Genomic DNA, 16,946 nt, shown 5'->3' on the forward strand with positions numbered 1-16,946 from the left:
TATGTTCTCCATACAAAGTGGTAATTTAAATTCTGTATTTTTACAGTAAAGAGCTACATGTGGAGGATAGTTGACCCAGAAATAAAATGTAGAAGATATTTGACTCAGAAATAAAATTCAATGGGGAAAATTAAACAAGACATTTGCTAAGAAATACTACAATATTTAATGTACTTACAATACCAAAAATATAGTATATTTCCAGTCCCCAAAAGTACCCCATAATAGGTGGACGATATAATATAATTTCAATATTTTTAAGTGTACCTGAAGTAATGTTTGTACCATATTTACTACTCAAGTGGTTTTACAATAATTAAGTATTCAACCTCTGAATACAGTAAATGGTAGAATTAACTAGGGTTTTTTGCACCTTTTGTGACTTTGGCTTTTAGACCTGATCTATAAATGAACTATACACACCTAGATTTCACTATGCTAGTTGTAAACAGTGTGATGTGGGTATGGTTTGGTAAATTTCCATCTGTGTTCACTGTTTAACTGCAGTGAACGCCTCTTTGATGGTATCTATATGGAGACAATGCTTTAAGTTAAGAGACTGTGGACTTATGACATCCAGCCCAGCCACATTACGTTTTCAGATAATTCTTGGAAATATAGCAAATTTATTGCACATTATAATTCCTCCTCTCACCCCAAATTTACCACTCCAAAAAGTATTTAAACCATGTACAAAGAAGGTGAAGTATGTAAGTATATGTTGATGTATCTGCAATTTTTTTGCCACAAGTGGAACTCGTTGTGTTTTTTATAATCTAGTGCAAGTAGCATTTGTAGTCAGTTGACATGGGACGTGGTTTACAAGGACATGGTTAACCATTTACAGTTACCAGAAGGAATCCTGTAGATGGAGGAAGAATGACGTTGTACTTTGGTGTCAACAGTGTTTTCTGGGTGTGGTTTGTTGCATGAAGTTACACAACGAGGCAGAATGGTAGATAGATTCTGAAATTTGCTTTCACTTCCCCAACAAATCTGCTCTTCTCTCTCTGAAACAAAAATGAGCAGCAACACATTAAAACAAGGTAAGTCGATATATAACTGTATTCATCATATTAATTTATCTAGTGGACTAAAACTTGTTATGTTTTGACTGATATCAGAGTCAACGGTGACCGAAGACTCTTAAATTCAGAATGTATAGAAATCAGTGGAAAAATTAGTTCAGTTGTATGTCCAGACGCTAGATGTATAAATGTGTATAAAAACATCAATTTGGCACGTCCTAAACATAAAGTGGTGTTCGTAAAAACGAAATGTAGACTAAATAACGAAGGGCAAATGTGGACTTTCAGATATGCAGAGGAGGAGTTTAACCACGGAGTTTAAATGTATAAATTATCCTATAATTGCTTGCTCCAAATAGGCGGCAGAACACATCAGCTTTAATTTCATTCTAACATTGTCGGAATTTTTTGGGTTGATATATACAAATATTTGTGGTGTCCTGGATTTGTGTTTTGAGACTTCAGGCAGCCGTGGGTGTCACGGGTGTTGTGACACCTTTACGTTCACAGAAACAGAATTCCACCCCCCCTGTGAACACACAGCCATTTCACCAACCCACCAGGCCAGGGAAGAGTAAAATGTTGTAGTAAAGTTACGTACATTCAGCAACGGTGCTTCTGTTACTAGTTTAGTAATGTAGAGTTTTATTTTGTAACCTCGTCTTGTTATGTGATGTATCAGCTCAGCTAATATCATTGAATATAAATGAAATAGGCTATCCTAAATGTAAGCCAGGTGGCAAATTTGGTTTGTAAAGTCACTTCTATTGTCGTTTTTGAATAGTCATAGACAAAGGTGAGCATTCATATTTAAGATGTGTAACATCTGTCTGTCTTATGGTAATGTGTTGCCTGCTTTATGTGAAAGTCTTAACGACCAAATTAATGTTTATTAGCATGCTAATCGATAATCGTGAGTTAAACTAATCGCTAATTAGCCACCATGCTTTGGCATACAAGTTACCTCTGTGTCCAGAATGTAAACTCACATAGTTCATGCTATTTGAAGCTAAATGTCAAAGGAATATGTTGCTTTAGACGTCATAGTTTTACTCCTTATGTTAGGGAGTAATGCGTGTGTTGCATTTAATATAAGTTACAGTGAGTTATAGTTTGTATTGTATATGAAAGCTATTTATTATTGAGCTTAAAAAGGGTTCAGACGGTTGTAGCTGTGTCCTGTGAGAGCTAGTTGCTCACTCTCTGCACTCACTAGCCTCAAATGACCTGCTTATGTGATATTCTCCTGTTAGTTTGGAGGAGGACTTCAGATGAAGAGGGACCACTTGTTTCCTGTGGCTGTTGGAGAGGAACTGACGCCTGCTGATACAAAACCTCCTGGACAGCTTTTGGTATTTAATTTCCCAATTAAAGACAATTAAAAGTCCCTTTTGGATTCCTACTAAAAGAGAAACTTTAAAAAAATAGATAATAAGGTTGTACTAGTCCATGGACTTAAAAATGACTACTGATTGGATTCTTTCCTGATACTGATTTGTTACCAGGGTTCAATTTGTTTTGCATCAATAACTATCCATTTCATTTTAATGGAAGTGTAAGTTTCCTTTAATTTCATGTCTATAAGGTATGTAAGGAAGTAGGATAAAGATACTCTGTGATTATCTGAAGTATTATAAGGATAGCCATGCTCCAGTATAGCAATTCATACAAATAACCGGATGCAAGAAGTAAACTGCTATGAGACCCGAAATAAATTCTGCTGAGTTGTTACACTCCTATGGTCTCTTTAACTATTTTATGGTAAGCTGTGGTTACAACTACAGTAGTAGAAAAAAAATTGTTTAAATGCATGGCATTCAGTTTGATTCGCTGCTCCACCCCTGATTTTAGGTGCTTCACACAGGTGAACTAAGGCCCGGACTGGTAATCAGGAGCACTACAGTTGTGTGACCTGTTTTTTTCAAACAGTAGATGATTTACATTTCAAAGTAAAGTGTCATGAGATGAGACCTGAATACATGTCCTTCCTGTTTAAAATTTCTCTTATTTTCAGCAGGGGGCCCATAATGACGAAACCTAAAGAGGAGCTCTTTAAAATTCTGGCAAAATTAAAAGAAGATGAATTTAAGGATTTCAAGTGGTTCCTGGAGCAGGATGGCAACCTGGAGGGCTTTTCAGGCATCCCAGTGGCTCAACTGGAGAATGCAGCAAAGACACGCACAGTTGATCTAATGGTACAGAAATATCAGGAGCCTGGAGCTCTGCTGCTGACCATGAAGGTTTTAGAAAAGATCAACAGGAATGATCTGGAGCAGCATTTACAAAACACCTGCTCAGGACCAAAAGGTAAGTTAGGGGAAGGAATCTGAAAAGCAGTGTCACATACATTTCATAAATGATTACATGAGTTATGAGTTGCAGTGTTCTATAATAGTAATGTGTTAGCAAAAATATGTAGAAATAATGTTGTTGGTTGCTGCAACCTGTCATCTGTTAGTCTCACTCTCCATCTTAGCCTCATTGGGAAATAAGACCCCTTAAAACGCACTTGTTGCTGGGGTTAAGAGGAGCTCATGTGATTGGTCATGATTGAAGCTCTCCTTGACTCGACCTGCTGATTCTGTTTACGTCCGGCTAATAATGTCTCTCTTCCACTTTGCACGTGGCTGTGTATGAGAAGTGCCGACACTGTTCAGGAAAAATTGCAAAAAATAGTTGGTCACACCCACATGGGGCATGCGCCAGAAATTAAGACTTGGATCTGCACCCGCGCACAGTTTCAGGAAAATATGGTCCAATGACTTTAGTCTTTTTTGTTTTTTGTACTTTAACCTATTAAATGAATTGCACAGCTGAGGACTGTTGATTTAATCCTTGCAGCAGTTATAGATTTTCATTGTTTTCATAATTTGAGTTTAATAATCCAATCTGTCGCTTTTTTGAGTCATGATATAACACTTAATCAATGTTTCATTTTCAGGTCTATTTTAACATAAAGGTGAACACAGGTTCTTACAAATGTCTTTAACATTTAACATCTTACAATACAATAAAGCAACAGTCATCATGTTAAAAAGCCAGTTTGCAGTTATGAATCACAATTCAGCCATATTTAGACTGATTTTGTAGCAGTAACTTTTATCTACCAAACCTTTTGCAGATCACACATAATATACAGTATGTCCATATGAATCCACTGTGTTTTACACCTAGAGGAAGGATACCAATGTACTATAAAACTGTGTGCTGTAGGCACAACTTAAGCCTTTCCAACCATAGTTATCCATCCCTAATGTGGACTAATTGAACATATTTTATGAATACACATAGAATTTATTGTTTGTCCTTCTTTTCAGCCTTTGGGTCTACACCTCCAACAAATTGCAACAATAATGAACTGATCAGGATTGTGATGGTGGGGAAGACTGGAGTTGGGAAGAGCGCCACAGGAAACACCATTCTGGGAAAACAGTGCTTTAAATCACATTTATCTCCTGCATCTTTGACAGAACACTGTAAAAAGGCTTCTGGTGAGGTGGATGGACAAAAGGTTGCTGTTATTGATACTCCGGGCCTGTTTGATACCATAAAGACTGAAGAGGGAACAAATAGATATATTGCTGAGAGTATTTCTTATGCTTCACCTGGACCTCATATCTTCCTGGTTGTCATCAAACTGGGCAGATTCACAGAGGAGGAAAAACATACAATAGAGAACATTCAGGAAATCTTTGGTGAGGAAGCCAACAAATACAGCATGATTCTCTTTACCCATGGTGACCTGCTCAAAGGGAAAGCTGTTGAGGAGTTCTTGAGGGAAAGTGAAGATCTGCAGGAACTTGTGGCTAAATGTAACAACCAGTACCACGTGTTCAATAATAGGGTGAAGGATCGTTCTCAGGTCAAGGAGCTGCTCAATAAGATAAGAAATATAAATGTGCAGAATGGAGGAAGCTACTACACCACCGAAATGTTCCAAAAGGCAGAGAGAGCGATAGAGGAGGAGAAACAACGAATCCTGAAAGAGGAAGAAGAGCAGAACCGCAAAGAGCAGGAGAAACTGAAGAGGGAGCTAGAGGAAGAATATCAGCAAAAGCTCAGACAAGTTTTTTCAGTCGTCAGGTCTACACCTCGCACCACCTACAACAATAATGAGCTGATCAGGATTGTGTTGGTGGGGAAGACTGGAGCTGGGAAGAGCGCCACAGGAAATAGCATTCTGGGTCAAAAGTGCTTTGAATCAGAATTCTCTGCTAAATCTTTGACAGAATGCTGTGAAAAGGTTTATGGTGAGGTGGATGGACAAAAGATTGCTGTTATTGACACTCCGGGTCTGTTTGACACCAGGAACAATAAAGAGAAGACAGTTGAAGATCTTGCCCAGAGCATTACTTATGCTTCACCTGGACCTCATATCTTCCTGGTTGTCATCAAACTGGGCATATACACAGACGAAGAAAAGCAGACAGTGCAGAAGATCCGGAAAATCTTTGGTAAGGAAGCCGACAAATACAGCATGGTTCTCTTTACCCATGGTGACCTGCTCAAAGGGAAAACTATTGAGGAGTTCTTGAAGGACAGCAAAGATCTGAGGGAACTTGTGACCAAATATAACGGCTGGTACCATGTGTTCAATAATGAGGTGAAAGATCATTCTCAGGTCAGCAAGCTGCTAGAGAAGATAAGAAATATTAATGTGCAGAATGGAGGAAGCTACTACACCAACAAAATGTTCCAAAAGGCAGAGAGAGCGATAGAAGAGGAGAAACAACGAATTCTTAAAGAGAGAGAAGAGCAAAACTGCAAAGAGCAGGAGACACTGAGGAAGGAAATAGAGGAAAAGTTTCAGCAACAGCTCAGAGAGGTGAAGGGTGACATTGAGAAGCAGAATAAATTAATGGAAGAACGTGAAATAGAAATCAAAAAGAAAATGAAAAAACTGAAGGAAAAGCAAGAACTTCAAGCTAGAAAGATAGCAGAGGACAGCAGCGGGATCGTCCAAATGCTAGTTTCAAGTTTTCCACTGCTCCTTTCATTTTCCTTGCCATTTTTCTTTTGGAAAAGATAACAATACAAACACGAGTAGCATGAACACGTCTTTCCCGTGCATGCCAACCCACATTCAGTGTAAAATTAAATGAATTATATAACTAATAACTAAACAATTTGTCTTTATATGAAAAAATAATGAAGATCTGTTCCAAGTATGACAATTAAAAGTTTGACACCCAGAGACTATTTGAAACTAGGATAGATGAAGACAACAGTTAAAGATATTGCTCAGTGCATTTCTTATGCTTCTCCTGGACCCCATACCTTCCTGGTAGTACAGCCAGTAATATGTGTTCATTAATGACTTTAAGGATCATTCTCAGGTCAAACAGCTGTTCAAGAAGATCAGAATGGAGCCACTACACCACTGAAATGTTCCAAAGAGCAGAGAGAGCAATAAAAGAGACGAAACAACAACAGTAAACATGAGAAAAAAACTGAAGGAACACCAAGAATTTCAAGCTAAAGGCCAAGAAGAGAAATTGAATAATCCAACAAAGACTTTCTGATCCTGGACTGAAAAAGCTTTAATTCACTGCTGTGACTTCTTGTAAATCTTCACATTCACTTTTTTCATTTTCTTGTTTGGTCTGATTTATAAGTTCAGAAGTTGGATGTTAATCAATATTCTATTGTTGGGCGTATTTTGTAACAATAGCAGATAATTCATGGTTGATAATTATTGTTTTATTACTGGGTGTATTTCTGCAATATTAGACCATATGTGTTATTAATCACACAAGATGATCAATAATTGTTCAGTTGTGCCACAGATGGTCAAGAAGATGTCGATAAATTCTTCTTTAAAAAAATAAATGACTATTTTGTTTCTGAATGTTTGAGGTTGAGTATATTTATTGCTCAAAATGGATTTAAAGCTCTTGTGCAGTGTAAAGTATTTGAGGTATCAGAGATCACTGATGGTAGAAAAGTGGAAAAGTGGTGGTTGAGAACCACTGACCTAAATGTAGTTCAAAGTAGGGCTGCAACTAATGATTCTTTTCATTATCAATTAATCTGTTAATTATTTTCTCGATTAATCGATTAGTTGTTTGGTCTATAAAATGTCACTGTTTCCCAAAGATCAAGGTTCAACCTACAATGTCTTGTTTTGTCCACAACCCAAAGATATTCAGTTTATTGTCATAGATGACTGAAGAAACCAGAAAATATTCATATTTGAGAGGCTGGAACCAAATCTGACGTGTCAGGATATGCTTCAGCATGAACAGATGTTCTTTGTTTCTCTTTCTCACAGGATCATAAGCATAGTACTTTGGTTTCTATGGTTACATATTTAATATGGCTGTTTCACCCAAACAAGAATTCATTTGAAACCACAGCTACCTGTGCTGCACTTCAGTGATGTCCAGTAGTGTATCTACTTGTGACCACATGTTCCATTTGTTTTTGACTTGTTAACTGCTGAATAAAAACAGTGATTTTACATTTTCAGATCGTTTAATTAGAATAATTTTAGAGGCCTGGAGAAGTAAAACTGGAAAAAATGAGTTGAACTGTAGTTGAACAAAATATAAAACTTTGTGTAGAAGAAATGTTTTTCTTTTTTCCTATCCTTCTAATAATTTTTTAATCACTCACATTTTTCTTCTAGAGCTTGTCAAAGTAAAGACATTTGTTTGCAGCAAAACAGTTTGTCTGCTGATAAAGAGCTTAACAATAACAGAGGTGTGGCTCAACACATTTCACCTAAATTCATTAGTCTCTTTGTACTGATAGTGTCTAACTGTGTATAGTGTAGAAAAACAAGTGTTAAACACACAGTATCTCTCTCAAACTGCTCCTCCTCCTGGAGTGAATCATAGCTTGATAACTCCTCCCTCTTCTTCCTGCTCTCAAACACAACAAGCTCCACTCTGTCCACATATTTCCGTGTTCCCTCCCCTTCAGATCTACAGTTTGAAGATGGGTGTAACCAACATGTAAAAGAGCTGCAGCCTCCATTCACTGCAGAAACACATGCTGTTTGGATCAGAGCTCAAACTAGTTTCACTTCTCAGAAAGTGAAACTCAGACAGTCGTTGCAACTGAGAGGTGAAATGGCGCAGCAAGGAGCTCAGCTGGACGGAGCAAAATTCTGCTGTTCGATCTGTCTGGATCTACTGAAGGATCCGGTGACTATTCCCTGTGGACACAGCTACTGCATGAGCTGTATTAAAGGTTTCTGGGATGAAGAGGATGAGAAGAAAATCTACAGCTGCCCTCAGTGCAGACAGACCTTCACACCGAGGCCTGTCCTGGTGAAAAACACCATGTTAGCAGATATAGTGGAGGAGCTGAAGAAGATTGGACTCCAAGCTGCTCCTGCTGATCACTGCTATGTTGGACCTGAAGATGTGGTCTGTGATGTCTGCACTGGGAGGAAGCTGAAAGCTCTCAAGTCCTGTCTGGTGTGTCTCGCCTCTTATTGTGAGAAACACCTTCAGCCTCATTATGATGCAGCTCCATTAAAGAAACACAAGCTGGTCGACCCCTCCAAGAAGCTCCAGGAGAACATCTGCTCTCGTCATGATGAGGTCATGAAGATGTTCTGCCGTACTGATCAGCAGAGTATCTGTTATCTCTGCTCTGTGGATGAACATAAAGGCCACGACACAGTCTCAGCTGCAGCAGAAAGGACTGAGAGGCAGAGAGAGCTCGAGGTGAGTCGACAAAACATCCAGCAGAGAATCCAGGACAGAGAGAAAGATGTGAAGCTGCTTCAACAGGAGGTGAAGGCCGTCAGTCGTTCTGCTGATAAAGCAGTGGAGGACAGTGAGAAGATCTTCACTGAGCTGATCCGTCTCATCCAGAAAAGAAGCTCTGATGTGAAGCAGCAGATCAGATCCCAGCAGGAAACTGAAGTGAGTCGAGTCAAAGAGCTTCAGGAGAAGCTGGAGCAGGAGATCACTGAGCTGAAGAGGAAAGACGCTGAACTGAAGCAGCTCTCACACACAGAGGATCACAACCAGTTTCTACACAACTACCCCTCACTGTCACAACTCAGTGAACCTACAGACTCATCCAGCATCAATATCCGTCCTCTGAGATACTTTGAGGATGTGACAGCAGCTGTGTCAGAGCTCAGAGATCAACTACAGGACATCCTGAGGGAGAAATGGACAAACATCTCACTGACAGTGACTGAAGTGGACGTTTTACTGTCAGAAGCAGAACCCAAGACCAGAGCTGAGTTCTTAAAATATTCACGTGGAATCACACTGGATCCAAACACAGCAAACACACATCTGTTATTATCTGAGGGGAACAGAAAAGCAACATTAAAGACAGAAAAACAGTCTTATTCTAGTCACCCAGACAGATTCTTTGAAAGATTTCAGGTCCTGAGTAGAGAGAGTCTGACTGGACGTTGTTACTGGGAGGTGGAGAGGAGCGGGAGAGGAGTTCATGTAGCAGTCGCATATAAGAACAACAGCAGAGCAGGAAACTCAAATGAATTTGGACACAATGACAAATCTTGGGCTTTAGATTGTGACACTAACAGTTATACATTTAGGTTCAACAATGTCTCAACTCCCGTCTCAGGTCCTGGTTCCTCCAGAGTAGGAGTGTACCTGGATCACAGAGCAGGTATTCTGTCCTTCTACAGCGTCTCTGAAACCATGACTCTCCTCCATAGAGTCCAGACCACATTCACTCAGCCTCTCTATGCTGGACTACGTCTTTACTACTCTTTCGGGGTCACTGCTGAGTTCTGCAAACTCAAATAGACAGAAGTCATTTAAGGGACAGTCGGTTAAATTCTGTGTTAATTCTTAAAATGATTTTGTCTCTGTCATTGTTGCTGAGAGCTCGTTGCTGCAGTGTTTCTGCACAGAGATCAGCTGTCAATCAAACATTATGGTCAACTTTGACATCTTCTCATCTGTTGTTATGTAAATATTTGAGTTTCTTTAGTTGCTGCTCTTTCTTGTGTCTGTTTCACCATGGAGGCTTTCACTGATCATGATGATTTTGTTTTATACAAAATACATCTATATGCTCTTGTTTCTCTTCCACTTCATCAGTCTGAACAGAGAAAGAACCAGAACTTCCTTTATCAATAGATATTTTACTCTCACGACTTTGTAAATCTGTAAAGAAATGTATGTTTACATTTACATTGATGCATTTAGTAATACTTTTGTCCAATGTCACACACAAATCAGGTATTATAAAGTATTATAAAACTTGAATTATTGTGATAATAATCAATAAGGAGATCATTTATTATGTTGTTGTACATAGCTGACATTCTGGGTTAAACTAACTGATTGTGTGGATGAAGTGAATCTGAACATGAAATCATTGAACAAGAGTCATTTAACAGACTTTACTGATTGGATGTGTGAACAATCTGAAGCTTTATATCATCAATAAAGTTGTTTTATTTCAAGATTGAACAAAGTATTTTCTTCTGTCTTCATCTCAGGATCTCATTCAAAGCTTCTGGAGAAAATGTGAAACTAATATGAGAGTTTATTTGAGGCAGTTTTCCTCCTGAAACACCTTCATGCTACATTTACAAGCTGGCAACACCAGACGAATGTATAACACATGATCACGTTGCATCATACATTCATTTTATACCCACAGTAACTGAGTTTAATTCAATTCTGTAAATAGATTTTAAATTGTTCATTTAATTTTAGTCCTACTTTGTTTATTTCATTATTATTATTATAACCTTACTCTTGTTATATTTTTATTCTTCCATGTTGTGTTGGCTGTCAAACTGGAAATGTAAAAGAGCATTATTTTCTTTATTGCAGAGAATTTATTTAATCATAAACGAATTCTGTGACATGGAATAAAGGATAAGATAGAAAGAGATAAAAGATGGACATTTATTCATTAAACATGTAAACTGTTGTGTGGCCTGTATGGTACTTAACTGTGTTGTTTCTTTGATGCAAAAGTATTTCTTGTTTCTTGTGTTTGACTACATGGGCCTTAATGGAGACTAGGTCTTATTTCATCAAAGTTGATAATATGTTTAATCTGTTCACATCACTTTTTAAATGTTAAGAAACATGAATTGTGATTAAGTTGCAATCATTATTGTCATAATCAGTAGAGTGAGAATTTATCATTATCTTCCACAGAGCTGACACACTGGTTTAACAGAGTGGTTGAAAAGAATCTGTAGATGAAAACATTGAATGTTTTCTCTGAGTTTTGATGTATGTTTATAAAATGAATAAAATCAATTTCTTCTGTCTTTCAAAGTACAGATTAAAAAAGTGGTCAGTGTGTTTATTTCAGAAATTCTATCAAAACCTCTGGAGATAACATGAAACAACAACTGCAACAAATTAAATAACTTTAGGAGCAGATTTAGAGACAAAACCTACGTGAAAACTAATGTGAAGCAACACTCTATGGGAAGAGTGAATAACAATCCTGTTGTTAACTGAAGTGGTTAAATGTGTGATACTGATTACACTTATATTAATTTTTTATTATTATTGTTATTATAATTATTTTACAACTTGCTACACAACATAAACTGGTTGGTGTTGAATACATTCTGTACTTATAACAAGTGACTAATATTCACCACCACCAGTTTGTTTCAGATGTCAACATGTGCTTTGGATTTTGGAAACTCTTTAAAAAAAAACTTGTCATTTTATAATGATATGTCTGAAAACTTGGATGGAAAGACTAAACATTGAACTGAACAAACAGGCAGTTAAGTGAGGAGAAAATCCACTCTTCAACGTGGGAGTAGATAAGTATTGTCACAAAAAGAAAAGAGCCAACGAGGACACCTGGTGGGCAAATACAGACATGATAAACTGGTGACAAACAGCTGAATATACTTCCTATATTTTCAATATCCAGATTATGATTATATAAATGGGTTAACAGGGATTGTCAGTATCAAATTCAGTATCAAATTTCTTCTCAAGTCTGTATGCTAACAGTGTACTCATGTGCTCTTAGTAGCAGAAGCAGCATTTAATCCAGTTTTGGAAGTACTCAGATCCTTCACTTAATTAAAAGTACCAATACAATGTAAAAAATACTCCATTACAAGTGAAAGTCCTACATTTAAAATTAAGTAAAAGTACAGAAGTACTGTCAGCTACATTTAAGTATTGAAAGTAAAACTGCTTGTTCTGCAGAAATGAGGCTCCTGCATTATATGTTAAATATGTTTATACAGTATAGTGTCATTTTTCTTGGGGGGGGGGGGGGGGTATTTGAGATATTTTTCATTGGGTTTTTTTAAGGGTGCTGCTGTTCCTTAATGTTAACAGTGTTTTATGGGTGTGGTTTGTTGTAAGAAGCTACACAGACTTATTTCCCCTTATTGCAGCAGCACCTCTACTCAAACATGGGGAACGTACTTACAAAATGTGGTGAGTCAATATACAACTGTACTTATAATATTAATACTCTATTAAACTGAAATGTTGGAATATGTTGATTAATTTGAGTCATGGGTTAATGTATGTGTTAGATCTGAGATGTATTTTATTAATAGGATTAACAAGGGGGTGGGGGTTGCTTTATGCATTGATATTATTTATAAAAGTACATTTGTGAGTAGTACGTCACTAGTTGTAGACAATGTTATGGCTAGAAACTGTAAAAATTGAGATTGAGAAATCAAAAATATAATTATAAGCTAGGGTCTTGCATTGATACTGTAATAAACCTAGATTTTTATCCAAGTATAGCTTAGAATGTTTCTGTAATTAAACAGCAAAAATGAAGAGGTAGTACCAGGACTATAAAACGGATTAACCCTTATTATTACAAATTCATGCAACCAGGTTCACGCAGGATGACTAGAGAAAGTTAAAGTCCTATCTTACTTCTCAGATGCTGCCCTTGAAGGCCGATAATGACTGTAGGGGCATCAAGCCAATATTTATCACACCACAGCCGACTCCCAAGGCCACTACACCCCCTTAGGGCACTGCATACAGGAAAATGCACTGCAAATACTCATCAAACTGCCACACATCCAGTATTTCAAGGGTGCATGCAGGCTGAATATAAAGAATAAACAGTCCCTTAAACAATCCCACTCCCCAGCAACACTGTGGCTAAAACGTACTATATTGACAAAACAAATGAGACACAATAATTAACACTAACAAAAACAAAATAATGAACATAGTTGACATAAAAACAAAACACAGGCAACAGGGTACCCCAAAAGAAATGCAAAAAGAACAATCACTAGACATCTGAAGATGAGACAAAGGCCAATTTGAAAAGATGGGTTTTCAGTTACTTTTTAAAAGCTTCTTCAGAGACCGCAGACTGTATGTAAGGCAGAGAGTTCCATAGTGTTGGAGCCTCCACGTCAAAGGCACGATCACCTTTTGTTTTCAGAGCGAGGGACAGCCAACAGGCCCTGGTCAGAAGACCTAAGTGACCTAATGGCGATATAGGGATGGAGAAGGTTACAGATGAATTCAGGTTCCTGTACAAGCAGGGCTCTATACATGAAAACATGTATTTGTTTTTTTGTTGTTTTTTTTTAATGAATATTTGTTTCATACTAATATTTTTTAAAATATTTGTTTTCTGGCAGAAATAAAACATGTCACATACAAGCGCGCAGGTCAGTTTCATCGCTATCTCAGTTTCTCTCCTCTGCTCCGCTGTTACATCTAGAGGGGAGTCACATCCACGTGCTACATGACGCATATTTCCTTATTTGGACATCACTCCCGGCGTTGGGGGTGTTCCTCAGAGATAAAGCTGAGCTACTGACACAAGCGACGTGCTCCAAAGGGACTCTCCATAACCTGTTGTTCCCCTTCTCCTTTCCACAAAGTTAGGTTGTAAAAAATAGGCAATAAATGAAAAGTGCAAAGCAATAATGACCTTTGAAGTTCTTCCCTACATGTAACATGGTTTGCTGTCTCTGTGTTATGGGTGTATAACAGCTAGAGATCTGTCATGATTTTTAAACCTCTTTCCACTTTTATTTGAATACAAATACAAATACAAATGATTTCGCTGCCTCAACAAACATAGATACAAAGACAAATACTGGGCTCTCAGCACTTCTCTTATTATTGCTGTTCTAATTGTACAGTTTATCTTGCTTGTTGCTGCTTTAATGTTGCTGGACTGTAAACCCCTAGCTTATAGTATTCCATACTGTGTTGTTTGTCTACAATAACTGTAAATAAGACTATACAAGTTAAAATGCTGCTTTATGGACTGTCAGATTTTCTAAATTGAGACTTTTTATATTTACAAAGTGTATACAAAGATGAGATGGGAGCGAGGAAAGCCGCAGGATGAAGACGGTACAACTGATTTAAGAGTTGACATTACAATTTATTATATAAATGAAAATAAAGTATATCCACCTACAAAATACAAGATTAATGGTTAATAATTGACAATTTAATTAATTAATAAGTAATTAGCCTCTTTTATTTATTTCACGGTGTATTATATCAGGATAACATTTGACTGTTAATCAACCTCTGGGGGGGGCTTATCAACAAATATGATTGGTTGCTCTTGTGCTGAGCTTGGCAGAAACTCAAACAAAGGCTATCGAGTCAGACCCATATATGGTATGAAAAGTCATCACTGGTCCTCGTCTGATCAGTCAGAAACAGATTTGAAGATTATTTTGAGATAGAGACAGACAGGCCCCTCTTTACATCCATCATGGCAATATCACAGGACCATGATGGAATAGCTGAGGTAAGGTAAGGCTTCCCAAAGTATTCATTTTTGTTTTTCAGTCTTGCAGTTGCAGCTTCCTACAGCCTACCACAATAACGAGCTGCTCAGGATTGTGATGGTGGGGAAGACTGGAGTTGGGAAGAGCGCCACAGGAAACACCATACTAGGACGAGAGTGCTCCCCTCAGTCTTTGACTACACTCTGTGAAAAGGCTTATGGTGAGGTGGATGGACAAAAGATTGCTGTTATCGACACTCCGGGCCTGTTTGACACCAGGAACACTGAAGAGGAAACAGTTAAAGATATTGCCCAGAGCATTTCTTATGCTTGTCCTGGACCTCATATCTTCCTGGTTGTCATCAAACTGGGCAGAATCACTGAAGAAGAAAAGCAGACGATACAAATGATTCAGACAATCCTTGGTGAGGAAGCCGACAAATACAGCATGGTTCTCTTTACCCATGGTGACCTGCTCAGAGGGAAACCTATTGAGGAGTTCTTGAGGGACAGCAAAGATCTGCAGGAACTTGTGGCCAAATGTAACAACCAGTACCACGTGTTCAACAATGAGGTGAAAGATCAATCACAGGTCAGCGAGCTGCTCAAGAAGATCAGAAATGTGAATGTGAAGAATGGAGGAAGCTACTACACCACCAAAATGTTCCAAAAGGCAGAGAGAGCGATAGAAGAGGAGAAACAACGAATCTTGAAAGAAAAAGAAGAGGAAAACCTCAAAGAGCAGGAAGAACTGATGAAGAAACTAGAGGAAAAGTTTCAGCAACAGCTGAAGGAAGTGGAGGGTGACATGGAGAGGGAGACAAAGTTCAGGGAAGCACAAGAAAGAGAAATGGAAGAGAAAATTAAAGAACTGAGGGGAGTCCAAGAATTTCAAGCTAGACAGAAAGCCGAGAAGAAAAATTCAATAATCCACATGATAATTCAAATGATTAAGGCCGGTTCATCTATACTTTGGCAAATCACACACCTAATTAATTGATTATCCAAACACAAGAACCCACCCACCTTCACACAGTGAGATCCAATTCATTTGAAATGTGAAAGTGACATCTGCTGTTGTCGTAGAATTACTCAACAACTGTTTATCCATAAAATAAAGATGTATTCAAAGCAAAACAAGTAAAAGACTGTTGCTGATCCTAACGTCTCACACAGGATAGAAAAAGTTCTCTCTTGTCGTCATTTGGTCCTGCAGGACTTTTATACCCAGAAAAAAGGAGGGCAAATACAAAATAGTGAGAGAATTTAATATGTTCAATATGTGCACAAATACAGACACCAAATGTGATGAAGAACACAGAGAAGGTTTGGATCAGCAGCTACTCTGATTGCTTTTATACTTTTATAGCCAGCAGGTGGTCAGATGAGTCTCATGTATGATGAAGGGTCGGAAAGGAAACTGGAATAAAAGATTCAAAGATTCCAAAACATTTGAATCAAGAAAACAACAAAGACTTTCTGATCCTGGACTGAAAAAGCTTTAATTCACTGCTGTGACTTCTTGTAAATCTTCACTTTCACATCACACAAGATGATCAATAATTGTTCAGTTGTGCCACAGATGGTCAAGAAGATGTCGATAAACTCTTCATTAAAAAAAATAAATAACTATTTTGCTTCTGAATGTTTGAGGTTGAGTCTATTTATTGCTCAAAATGGATTCAAAGCTCTTGTGCAGTGTAAAGTATTTGAGGTATCAGAGATCACTGATGGTAGAAAACAGTGTTGGTTATAGTTAAGTAATCAGATTTCATTATTTCCACACATATGCATATGATGATCCAGTTCTATTTATGTCTAATAGTTGAAGTCAGTGATAATTTTATTGTGCATCTTGTTGGAGACTCAAAGACAACATTTCTGTCAATGATTAAATGATGATATGATACGTTTCCCAAGATCTCATTATACAAAACTGCAAGAAGGAATAAATTGCATTGTGTTTGTGTAAGTTGGAGAAACATCAAGCTTAGAATGGACAAAAGTGCTCTTAAAAGAAGGAAGATTTTCATCTTTCTGGTACAGATCCAGAAAGATGAGCATGCAACAAACGAAAAACAGACAACATAAAACAAACCAATAAGGGAGAAAAAGATGGAAAAAAGAAAAAAAACAGAAATCAAAGGATAAGAAAGGAAAAAAACAAAAAAAACAAATAAAAAGTGAGTAAATAATAAGAGTTAGTGGATTCATTATAACAACAAAAGTTGCATT

General features: G+C 37.6%; 2 protein-coding genes across 2 annotated transcripts; both read left to right on the forward strand.

The window, feature by feature from the left end:
- The first annotated feature begins 908 nt into the window (after positions 1-908).
- LOC122993429 lies at positions 909-16,194 on the forward strand. Its single transcript, XM_044367580.1, has 5 exons — positions 909-1,046; positions 2,282-2,380; positions 3,043-3,335; positions 4,346-6,053; positions 14,754-16,194. The coding sequence occupies exons 3-5, from the start codon at positions 3,056-3,058 to the stop codon at positions 15,709-15,711; spliced, it is 2,946 nt and encodes a 981-aa protein (XP_044223515.1). The 5' UTR covers positions 909-1,046; positions 2,282-2,380; positions 3,043-3,055; the 3' UTR covers positions 15,712-16,194.
- LOC122994327 (tripartite motif-containing protein 16-like) lies at positions 7,983-10,322 on the forward strand. Its single transcript, XM_044368947.1, has one exon. It carries the CDS (start codon positions 8,102-8,104, stop codon positions 9,770-9,772), a length of 1,671 nt encoding a protein of 556 aa, XP_044224882.1. The 5' UTR covers positions 7,983-8,101; the 3' UTR covers positions 9,773-10,322.
- Positions 16,195-16,946: the final 752 nt, after the last annotated feature.

The sequence above is a fragment of the Thunnus albacares genome, chromosome 12 (assembly GCF_914725855.1).
Source record: "Thunnus albacares chromosome 12, fThuAlb1.1, whole genome shotgun sequence".
Classification (NCBI taxonomy): Eukaryota; Metazoa; Chordata; class Actinopteri; order Scombriformes; family Scombridae; genus Thunnus; species Thunnus albacares.